Source organism: Melanotaenia boesemani, chromosome 22 (assembly GCF_017639745.1).
Source record: "Melanotaenia boesemani isolate fMelBoe1 chromosome 22, fMelBoe1.pri, whole genome shotgun sequence".
Classification (NCBI taxonomy): Eukaryota; Metazoa; Chordata; class Actinopteri; order Atheriniformes; family Melanotaeniidae; genus Melanotaenia; species Melanotaenia boesemani.
This window is the reverse complement of record NC_055703.1, coordinates 10,482,877-10,495,181: the sequence shown is the minus strand read 5'-3', so window position 1 is coordinate 10,495,181 and position 12,305 is coordinate 10,482,877. Positions and strand designations below refer to the sequence as shown.

The 12,305-nt window shown below is 39.1% G+C and overlaps 1 protein-coding gene across 2 annotated transcripts; it reads right to left on the bottom strand.

Moving 5' to 3' along the window:
- Positions 1 to 396: 396 nt before the first annotated feature.
- Positions 397 to 5,120, bottom strand: LOC121633220 (homeobox protein OTX2-like). 2 transcript variants are annotated; one of them, XM_041975045.1, is made up of 5 exons: positions 4,994 to 5,120; positions 4,712 to 4,898; positions 2,534 to 2,739; positions 2,147 to 2,298; positions 397 to 1,847 (listed from the first exon to the last, which is right to left on the bottom strand). In XM_041975045.1, exons 3-5 carry the CDS (start codon positions 2,628 to 2,630, stop codon positions 1,221 to 1,223), a joined length of 876 nt encoding a protein of 291 aa, XP_041830979.1. In that variant the 5' UTR covers positions 2,631 to 2,739; positions 4,712 to 4,898; positions 4,994 to 5,120; the 3' UTR covers positions 397 to 1,220. The 2 variants fall into 2 exon arrangements, with proteins under 2 accessions (XP_041830979.1, XP_041830980.1); XM_041975046.1 differs by lacking the exon at positions 4,712 to 4,898.
- Between the last annotated feature and the right edge of the window lie 7,185 nt (positions 5,121 to 12,305).

Sequence of the window (12,305 nt, the reverse complement as noted above, 5' to 3'; positions counted from 1 at the left end):
AAATGTATTGTTTCCCATATGATCCATATGCTTTTTTCTCTGAGTGTGCTGGATCATTTTGATCATTTCCCATTTCTCCATGCTGCTCTCTGATCTAAAGCCGTCGATCAAATGTTGGATTACCGTCTTCATGAGACGGGATTAACATACCCCTCTGGTAATTCGCATTCCTCTCAGGTTGGGCAATTGTGACAGAAATTGTGGACTTCACGTGGATTTATCAAAGGCTGGTAGTGAAATACAAACTTTTTGTGACACCAGTAACTGCAAAGACTCGTTTCATAAAAAAATCTGAAGAAAATAAAAATGAAACTGGTTTATCTCCAGACTAAAACAGGTCAAATGACCGCTATAATAACAGATGTTGGATGGATTTACACATGCAGCAGAGTTGGATCAGGTCAAGTGGTCTTTATTGTTATTATTAAGTGTTTGTGGATCTCTCACCAAACTTTACAGCTCATATGGACTTTACTTGATGTTGGCTTGATTTTAACATCTGTTCAACTAATAAGACTCCGTTAAAAGTTATCATTTGAGACGCGAGACATGTAAATAAAATTATCAAATTTCACAGCTGGCCTGTGGCGCATGTGTTGCGCAAAAGCAAAAAATTGCATACAAGTAGAACATTAAAAAAATCCCAACTTTGAACAAAAAAGTATTACAAAGACAAATTATAATTCAATAACACATTTTTTTTTGCTTACGCGCAAACGGGTTGATTGTCTCATTAGTAGTTTTATATTTTCTCATAAATTAAATAGTGCATCCAGGTTCATGTCAGAGTTGCTTTTTCTCACTCTCTCTTACATACTTTTTGCAGTACACTCACTCATGCACATCGCTTTGATCAAAGAGGTGCCAACTAAATTAAAAAGAAAGACAAGAGGGGGAGTCTTTAAGAAGCTTAGAGGAAAACCTGACCTATCCTCAAATTCAACCAAGTCAGGCTGGGATCTTTCGCTCCCTTGATCCTTTCTTTATCCTTCTGGTCAACACATTTGTTCCGTGCTCTTGATCAAAGTTGGGCAGAAGTCAGTTTCAGTGTTCAATAACTGAGCCCAACAAGTGAGACAACCGCCTGGCAGTCCTGCTCTGCTCGACCCGAGGTAGAGGCTGGGGCCTGTATAGTAGTGGGACACCGCTTTGTTGTTCCCAATTGTCTTTAAAGTCTGCTGTTCATGAAGTCTGTCCAATTATTTGTTGTTTTTCTCCCCTCACAACACCTGGAATTTCCATGCTGCTTGGTCTTTGTAATCCAAACAGTCCGAGTTGAAATTAAGCTTCCACGAGGAGGCAGTTTGATCCTTATAGTCCAGGCACTCTGCAGCGCTGGTGAAACCTAGCCCCGCCGCTCCGTACGCTGTCGATGAGATGGAAGACGCCGGGCTCAGGTGGCTGGATACCCCGTTGCTGCCCATGGGGCTCATGGCGGACCCCGCGGCGGATAGTTGGTGGTGCATAGGCGAAAGGTAGGAGGCGCAGTCCATCCCGGTGAAATAAGACGAAGAACCGGTGTAGCCCTGGTTGTAGCCTGTTGCCTGGGTGTAAGTCATGGGGTATGAACGCTGCATGCAGGAGGACGAAGAGGTAGACAACGGATCGGAGAGCGGAGAGATGGAGGCCGGGCTCCATATGGAGACGGGTGCCGCGCTGCTGCTCACGACCGGGAGTGAGGTGGTAGAGGGTGGCGTGAACTGCCCGCTGGCTCCGCTTTCTGAGCTGGCCTCCCTGACAGGAGAGCCTTTCTTTTTCACGGGCCTGCTGACAGACTTGCTCTGGACTCCACTTTGGGTTTGCTGGGCCTGCTGGCGATGTTTGGCTCGTCTGTTTTTGAACCATACCTGATAGAAGAAGAAGAAGAAAAAAAAAAGAAAAAAGGCTTAGATTAGCTAAAAACAAAATAAATATATGGAAGGTAAATTTAATTTAGCTGTTTAATTAAATGGGAATCTTTGTCGTGTAAATGGAAAAAGCAGTAGCTTAAGGCCTAACTGAGATGTAAATAGGGGATAAATGAGGAAATCAGTGAATCTTCTTGAGCATGGGAGGAGGACACTTTGGCCTCAAGTGAACTATCTCTTCTCAGAAGGACACAATCAACAGATATCAGCCTTTCATGCTATGCTTTTGTCTGGCTTACTTGCACTCTGGATTCAGGCAGGTTGATTTTTAAGGCCACCTCTTCTCTCATGAAGATGTCAGGGTAGCGAGTCTTGGCAAAGAGATTCTCCAGCACATCCAGCTGGGCCCGAGTGAAGGTCGTCCTCTCCCTCCTCTGTTTGCGAGGGGTTCCTGATAAGTACGAAACAGAGAAAAGGTAATGAATTTGCAAATGATTCTTGAATGATTCTACACTATTTCCGACTTCAAGCTATCATAAATGTAGTCTATGATACCTAAATTCGTCAGTAATTTGGCTTTAAACTATTAAGAAAAATAAGAAGACTTAATGGTGTAAACATATTAGAACCTATTGGTTGAAGAAATGAAGCTGCTGTGTAGAGTTGTACCACCTCACAGTATTTACCTTGGTATCCCACTGAAGGATGCAGCAAGTCCACTCCTGAGGTAGATAAGCTCAGGCCGTTCACCGTGTACGGCGGTTGCTTCAAATAGGACATCATTTTGGCGACCGGTCGAGGAAGCGCCGATGATAAGTATGAGAAATGGGGCAGAAAATGGTGTTTTAATCCTCTGCCGTCTGCGTTTGGTCAAAAATTTGTCCGAGTGAACCTGAAGTAAAACATATACAAAAAATGTTCTTTAAAAAAGAGAGTTAAAGTCCGTCCACCGGTTTTTACGCGCAGGTTTTACGCACAGCGGTAGGCTTAAAGGAGTGGGCGTTCTCGAACTCAGAGCGCTCTTAAAGCCGAGTGGAGACCCCCAGCTGTCCCCGCTGGACTGAAGATGCTCTGTCTGGCTGACAGGCGTTTACGCTATCAACCCCCCCACCCCCAAACACATAGACACACTAACTGCTACAAAAGCCCCGCCTTATATTCCCCCTCCTTCTCAAAAGACACTCAGCTCCTCCTCTTCTAGTACCACGAAAACAAAACATTGTCGTTAAAATGCGCACACTCGTTGGGCCCCAACAGCGCTCTCAATTAGCATATATCCACAGGTTGAGCGAAGCTAAATAGACAGCTGATTGGGAGGCCATTTGCAGAAACAAAGCCTAATGTTCACCGATAAGTATTGCTAATAACAAAAGACTTAAAGGGAAAAACAAAGAAGCCAATACTGCAAACCGAGCGCTCATTCAAACACACACCATGCATCTTTTTTTCTAAATATTAGGGCCATTGTTTATTTCTAATAAAAAAAAAACCTTGTACATTTAAATTTATACGAAGACATTCCCCAAAGGTAAGGGGTAAACATTAAACTCCTCAGGGTTACCCCTCCCTACGTAATGAATTGCTCCCGGTAATTAGATTTGGAAGGTGAGACTTATCGACAAGTGTTGATTAGCGAGGGGTACTTATCTAAACAAACAAGGAGATGGCTAACTGTATTTATCTCTTAGATACACGAGGAGGGTGGGAAAGGGTCCAATTTAATATTTTGTTTTTTTAATGTGTCAGAGTTACAAATAATGTTTATGATGGTTTTAGTAAAACTAAGTTATACAGAGAATTCGCCAGTATCGTTTTTAAAATTACAGTAATGCTAATATATCTTTTATATATATATATATATATATATATATATATATATATATATATATATATATATATATATATATATATATGTCTTTAAAAGGGGAAATGTGTTCAAAATTTGTCTGAACACATGTCGTCGCTGTTTAAAATTTTCTTTTTTTTGGTAAAAAAAATAAAAAATAAACTGGCCTCCGCAAGTGCAGCTGTCTGAAGCCTCTTGTTTCCAGTGAGACCTACCTGTAGAATAAAAGAATATTTCCAGAACCCTGCAGGTCTCTCCTGCCTCCATCCGGACCTCCTCGTTTTTTTTGTAGAGCCAATAACGGCCACTCATGTGAACTCCTGCACTCAATCTGTCACTTTTTACCCCCATCCTCTATTACCGGTTGCTCCACATCCGTTCAATAATAAACACCCGCTCAACTATTAATTATTATTGGCTTCTAGTTTTTTTTCTCCCCCATCATCTAAGTTGTCTTCTTTCTGTAAGAAATTAACGAGATAATCCGGACGGCACGCGCTGGCCTGATTACAGGACGCCAGCCACGACTCCGCATCCAGGCCTCCTTCATTTTCTGCGTCACGAAAATAAAACAAAGCCTGGCATTGTGTTTATGAGACCAGCTGACAGCCAGACAACCCCTCCACCCCCTCCATCAGACCCCAAAGCTACCACTTTCCCAAACTGACACATACGCAATACATTATTATTATTATTATTATTATTGTTATTATTATTATTATTATTATTATTATTATTATTATTATTATTATTATTATTATTATTATTATTAATAATAATAATAATAATAATAATAAATATATTTTTAGGGATTGTCATATATTAGTATTTCCTGATCAAAACTAATCAGCAAATATAAATATACCAATAGACCTAAATTTCAGCATCAACATTACATTTTCTGTTAAATATTAATTTAAAAGAAACAGCCTTGACTTTAAATTTCTTAATTTTTAATAGTTTTATTTAAATCGTAAAGTATACGGATTCACTTTTGATGTTTGTTTTTTTTTTTAACCTTCTTTTTCAAGTAGGCCAGTTAAGAGTGTTATTATCTGAAGTTGTGGATTGGTGCTCTGTAATCCAACGGATGAGCGCTCCTCTGCTCCAAGGAAGGTCGAGACACAAAGTTTCCCTCCTAACACGCCTCCTCATTTATCTCTCTGTGCTCTCCGTATTTCATCGCGCGCTCCTGGTAGCTTTAACTATCGATTTAAAATAAAAAATGACTAAAAAATCAATGTAAAGAAAAAGAAAAGAAAGAAAAGTCAAAACCACTTTAAAATTAAATGCCACTTACTTCAATGGTCCGACGCCCGACTTAATACAAAGATGCCTTTTACAAAGCTTTTTGGTCGTGGCCCATCAAGCGGCTTTGATTTGTCTCCTTCCGGATAACCTTGTTGGATGCGGATTATACCAAGAGATGCTCAGCTTTTTCTTCTTTTTTTTTAAAGAGAGAAAGTGTGTGGGGGGTTTTTAAGTGTGTGCGAGGAAAAGAGAGAGAAAAAGAAAGAGAGCGAGTGGGGATTTTAGCAATTGGAAATTCGAATGAAGTAAGATGAGCAGAAATAAGATGAGCAGAATGATGCAGCCCGAGAAATAGAAACCTATATGATCATTTACTACTTTGGCTACAAAAGCTGCTGCAGCTATCTGTAAACCTGTTGACCAGGTCATTAAAATTAGTTCACTGGTATAAAACGACATGTGATTGAATGAATTAACTAAAACTAACTGACTTTTGGGTGCATGGATGAATGAATAAATCAATAAGGGCTTGATTTCCCTTATTAAAGGACTCTAAACACTTTCAAATATTTTACCTCACCGCCCCCCTCCTAAATTTCTTAGCCTCAGTTTGTTTAGCCTGTTTTGGGCTGTAAACGTATGTGCTGGATTATAGCTGCTAATTCCGGTCTGCTCTCTTTGCCGATCTTTAATGCTTTGGTTTAATCCCAGTTCGGAGTAATTTAAATATTTTTATTCGACCCCACTCGGACAAAGCTTTGCCACTAAATAGACCTTTTATTTGATGCTCTCTAACAGGCAGCAGGTTAGAGAACTAATTAGGAGTCTACATGATGAACAGACTGAGGCAGCAGAATTGTTAGACAAGCCTAAAATCAATAAGAATTATTCCTGCAGCATTCATGTTTTTTCTTATGTGAATAGATGGCTTGTTTTTATTTTTAATATAAATCATTATTTTTAGCTAATTATGTTCTATATTGTCATTGGTTGAATGTTCATCATTTTATTATGGTCATCAGTGGACTTCTTTTTCATATACATTAAAAAAAATAAACAATTAAAAATTCCAGAGTTTTCCCATTTTCCCTCCACGATCACAAAACAAACAGCCTAACCGGGCTTAAATATCTGGTCCTCTTGTTGTCCCCCAGACATGTTCTTGGCTCACACTGAGTCCTTTCATCTTCGGCTCTGATATATAATTCATCGGAAAATATCTAATAGCCCAGGGGAGCGTTTCAACTAAACGGAGCCGTGGTTGTTAAAAGGTGAGGACGCTTGTTAATGTCTGTGGCAATATGCCCTCCCCCTGTCTCCAGGCGAATCGACGAAGTCACGGTTTCTCCTGCTGTCAGGGAGCCCGATTCAAGGCTGAGAATAGTGGGACTGGGTCTATGATAGTTTACTGGCTGGCACGAGGAAAGTATTGCGTCTCTTTCTATTTTTTTCTCCATTACAGACCTTTCCTTTCTCTAAATTAAAGTTTAGAAGATAATCCAGAGGCTGAGATGATGGAAAAGCCTTTTTATTAGGCTATGACACAAAGACAAATTCATGTTATAATGCTCCATGCCCATTTTTTTTTTCTTCAACAGCTTCAGTACTTCAGCTGTCTCATCAAGGTCAAATCAATGGCTTCGCCCTTTCTACAACTCCATCTGTTACAACCTCAGAGAACTGTACTGGACAACACAACAGTTTTTTTTTTTTTTTTTTTTTTTTTTGCCATATGCACCTAACATTGATAGATTTATTGATAAAGGCACAGAACATGGAAGAGGAAGGCAGCTATATGTATTGATAATTACAAGTAATCAAAGTGAGCGTCTCTGGATATTGACTGTTTAGGCTTAAAGAGTCTGTGAATAGCAGGTGTTTCAGAGGAAAACAGCAGAAGTCTGGTGTAATTTTGATATACATGTCTAAAGCTAAAACAAAAGGTAACATGCTTCTTGTTAGCTAGCTTGGTCTGTTACAGCTGTCTACATGTCTTATTGATTTTATTGTTTTCTGCAGTTTTGTTCTCAAGTTAAAAAATTATTTAATGTAAAGAACCTGAGAATGCAGCATCATGGGCTTGCTAGCTTGTTTAGCTAGTTATATTTCAGCTTATTAGCTTTTTTGTTGAATAGTCTGAATTTATTTGACACTTTTAAACCTTTCTACAAAGTGCTTTACCAGGGTAATATACTTTATTCAGAAGATGTCTTTTGAATGTTCAGCATAATTGACGGACAGCACTGACTTTTGTCAACCACAAATGTTTTTCAGTCTTCTATGTTTTTTTCTCTTGCACTTTAAAACTTGAGAACTGTAAGTTTGTTAAACTGTAAAGTTATTAAAGAGCAGAAAACATCTCTATAGCTTTATGATTAGACTTTTTTCTCAGCAAACATTTCAACAGTAGCTTAGAAGAAGCACAGGTGTGTAAACGAGAGCAGCGGGAAGTTTTGCTTCTCTGCATGATTTACAGTTTACCAGTATGCACAGGTGCAGAAGTGGAATTTGGTCCTTGTTAATACATCTCAACATGTCCTGGTATTTCGAGTTCAAACATCTGAAGGTCTGTTGGTGACTGAAGCTGCTGGCTGTAATCATTTGGCCAAAGTGCAGCAGTAAGCTATGCATATCCTATATTAAACAAACCCACTGATTCAGAGAATATTCCCCATAACAGTGGGATTTTAAACAGCCAGTGCATTTACACTCATAATTCAAAAGATGTATTCATTTGTACCCATTCTTATTTATCTATAAATGTCTAGGGTTCTATCTTTTCGAACTCCCTCATATCATTTCCAGTGAGCTTTTCATGGAAACCAAGCTCCCCTTAGCTAGCCTTTAATTCAAACCATGACAAATTGACAATGCTTCTTTAAGCCAATTTTACCCATAAGTAGGAACTTTTAGTCTCCAGTATCTTTTTTAAACAACTTAAAAGTTCCTTCAGGATGGTTGTTGTCAGAGTCACTCTGCAGATGTGTGAAGAATTGACAGCTTTTACCAAATTTCATAGACTTTAGTCCAACAAGCAGCAGTGATGCAGAAAACTACAAGGTAAAACCATATAAAGAGAGAAGCAACTCTGGTGAGATTTAAACTATGCTGCTTGAGTGTTACTACTTTGCAAAAGGATCCATTTAGTCTGAGCTGGCAAAGAGCTGCATGTTCATGTAAAGTAAGCAAACAGATTTTATCAGACTTTGGAGACAGTGGGTACATTTCCATGGTCAGCAATATTAGTGACCATCTTCCAGGTAGGCCTGTTTTCCATTCTGTTGTTTCCATGAGTTGTATAATGGGATGTTCCATTCATATTTTACATTTTCTAAATAAGTGTTTCTCAAATGGGGGCACAATCCTTGGAGTACTTGGAGAGACGCAGTGGTATACATGAGAAAATCAAAATCATTCTGACTTAACAGATCTCACTTTGTAATAAGAGGGGAGTCGGTTCTGATGGTCAGGATATGAAAATGTAAATGTATGTACATAAAAAATAATGTCTAGATCGTTTCTCTGATCATGATGTGAAATACTTGAATTTTTACTCCCAGATACCTGAGATTTAATGTTTGAAGATTTTTTTTAGATTCATTGTGATCTGGAATGTGTAAATATGTAAAACTGATCAAATAAGTACACATATAAAAGTAAAAAAAAAAAAAATCATATAGATAAAATTTTAAAAAGAAATGCAATGTTTACATATTTATTATATCTAAAGTTAATATTTTTTTAAGAAATATTAAATTGCTCTATTTATAGATATATCTTAAATTAAATGATAATATATTTGATACATTTGAAAAATATCTAATAAAAATACGAGTATGTATTTTATCAAGAAGTATCAAGAAGTGGCTGTATGTGTTGCAAAATGCTGCATAAACTCTGTCGGACGTAACAGTAATTTAAAGGGGGGATACATTTCTGTGTAATGCAACCTAAATCAGGTCCCATAGCCAGGTTGAACTGCTTTTGGACCTAAAAGCCATAAGGGTTTGCTGAAGGTTATTGGGAATGGGACATTCATGGGCTTTTTAAAACAGAAAGCGAGCTGGTTGGTAGACTTTCCAAATTTCACTGCAATCCCCCTGATGCATATAGGCCTTATAAACCCTGGCCTTCTGTGTTTTGTTTAAGGTTTAAAAAAGCAACATCAGGAACTATTTTCTATATGGTACAACAGAAAAAAAAATCTAAAAGTTTAAATATACTATTCACAGTTTTAGCAGTGTGAATACAAATAAGAGGAGGTTTTAAAGCATTTTAAGAACGATTCCTGCAAACCAAAAGCACAAGTGAAAGGGACAGCCTGAGAGTAATGATAGTATCCTAACCTTCAAATTCCCCTGTTTTACACAACATAAGCCCCAAAGCATCTGACAAAAATTTCACCGTATATAGTTGTGGCTCCATGTCCCACCGGCTCTGGTAACTGAGCATGTTGCAGATGCATCGAGAACATAACGCACTGACTAATCTATGAGCAGAAAACATTAACCATTGTTTTTAGGAAGCTGCTTTGCAGGAGGATTGGTGTTTTCCACACCTCTGCAGTGAACAATGAACTAATTGCATGACTGTCTGTGTGAAGACAGTTTTCCAGTTAGATTAATCTCATTTCATTTTTTACTGCAGCTACTTGTCATAACATTGCAAATTCAAACAGTTTTAAATGCAGTTAATAAATACAGCAGGACACATGTGACACACTTCATAAACTGACTTGATGGAGATTTATCTTTTATAGCTCAGTGACAGTACTGTATTATCATTTAACCCTTGTTTTAGCTTAAATCCAGCTTTGCCCTTCATTGAGATATATCCACCACATGGGAGGGTTGAATGTCTTGTGCCTGCTGATACCTCGTTAACCTCCCATGGCCTGCGGCTAGTGTTAGCCAAACTGAGAAGCCTTATACCTGGGTATTGGTCAGCAGGGACAGACCCCAGGAGCCTAGGACCCCCTCACTGGCTAAGGGGAGGGAGACAGGCGGGACAGAGGAGGGCTAAACAAAAACACAACCTGGCATCCCCACAGCAAACAGCCCACCTACTGTCAGCCAGCATCTGGGGCACAGCACACAGCCCCTCTATTCACATTCTGATGATGGCAAATAATGAGCAGCACACACACACATACAGGTGCACACAGCTGGGTTTGTGTGCGAAATGCATACTAACACACAGCTTAATTTGTACAGCAAACATTTAACAAAATTAAAATTAGTATAAGTTTTAGTTTTTAAGATAACTGAGCTACAAAGATTACCACAAAAAAGTACAGATCTTGCTTTTTGAGGCCTAGTAAATGCTTTGAATGCATACTTTCAAGAGAGTAAATTGCTTGTGGAGAGAAAAGTTAGGAAATGGCACAATAGAAAGAGACTAGGCAGAGAGTGACAGAAATAAAAAGGAGTGTAAAGTTAATCCTGTCTGAATCGATGGGCCCGGCTGCAGGACTGACACTGAAAACAGTTTTTCTTTTCCTTCTGTTCTCTGCAAATTTGCTCTCCCCTCTCCCTCTCTTTTTGCTTCCTCCCGTGCCTCTCGCTATTTCTCTGCCTTCTTATCCTTTTTAATTAGAGGGGCTATTCTGCCGCACAGAGGACCTTAATCCCCAACTGACCAACAATGTAAAAAGCCAGCCTTTGAACAGGCGACCTGCACCCCTCTCACCCCCACCAGCACCGCCACCAATCCCTGCACTGCCCAGCCACTCCACTGCTGTTGCTGTTGCAAAAACAAGGCCTCTCCCCCGTTAGGGTTTCCATCTTTTCCAACTTTATGGCCAAAGCACTTGGGGAACAATTGCTAAAAGAACTGGCCTGAAAGAGCATTTCAGTATCCGGCAAGGTTCTTAAAAAGCTTCGCTTTAAAACAGAGACAAAGCCATTGTTGAAAAGGAAGGTGACTTTCACTGAATCAAAGTTACAGAAATGATCTCTGAAGTGGAGACGCCTTAAGGTTGTCAAGAAAACACTGAAGTCCAAAAATGAGCAGGTTTATGTGATTTTTATTTTTTTATATAGGTTTAAGTCTGATAAATAATTCAGTACATCCACTCTTACAAAACTTTTAGTTCTTTTACTTTTCTTTATTTAAATGAAAGCAATTGTTCTGCAAAAGAGAAGGTTAAAGGGTGAAATGTAAACTCAAAAGTAGATCCTTTAAATTCCCCTGCTGGGTCTAATTTCCATATGTATATGAATAACTAAATGTAGTCCATTAACAAACCCCTGTTGTCTTGTTATATGATGACATGCGGCCACTAAAAGGGAATTACCCAATGACTGAGATAATAAGTCAGGGTCCGGTGGGAGAAAATAATGAGAGTTTAGTAAATTACTTGTCATGGATAACAATATTATACCTAAAAAGAAATCCATCAGCCAATCATGTGCTCCCACAGCTTTTATTTAGTTAATTACACTGGTTTATAATCTCTGAATTAACTACAGTTATCAACTGACAGTAGTCCAAATTATTTTCCTAATAATTTCAATCACATATTATCCTAATTCACCCTGGAAGTAACTTGAGCTGATTTTCCTGTAATTTTGCTCAAGCTGATTTTCTGTCAACATTTTGCCAACATAGACAAGTTGCCACTGGAGCACAATAGCAGTCCTCGCGCTTTCATCCCTGCTCCGTATGCCAATGAATTTCCTTTTACTGCAGACGACGGTAGTTTCCTATTTTTGTAAGCAGGCTCAACAGTCCCTCATACAGACAAATACAGGCCAGCCAAAAACCTCTGCCTGGCTAATCACAGGCCCAATATTTCCATAGCAGGCAATTAGCATCTTGCTTTTATGTGTGAAATGGCTGAGGCGAGAGGAGGACTGAGTCAGGGAGTGAGGCACGGTAGAAACAGAGAGAGAATAAAAGAGCAATTAAGATGTTGGGTGAGCAGAGGACAGAGACAGGCAGTCTGCTACCGTGTGATTTCAGGCTTGCAGGCCCAGTAATTAGCCCTTCATTGTGAGATAATGGACTTGGCCGATCCTCATGGTTCCTCGAGCTGCCCAACTCAACTCGACCCATGAAAGGTCAAAGGTCGCAATGTGCAGTTTGGCTCCTATACTGTCACATGCATACATGTGTTTACGTGTCTGAAGCTCTGATATTAAAGTTCAAATCAGAATTGCAAAGCACACTTTAAAAAAGTAACACATTTGCACATGTGTAAATTAAAAATCTGCAAAGGTTTCTGGGTAAGTCTGCTTTAGGTGTTTGTGGAAAGTGTCAGTGAACGCAGCAGCCAGCTTTGAGGCATTGGAGTCATTGGCCTATCACTCCTTTTTTCTCACTATCTTTAAAAGAGCGGTAATCTGTGAACCCTGAATCAT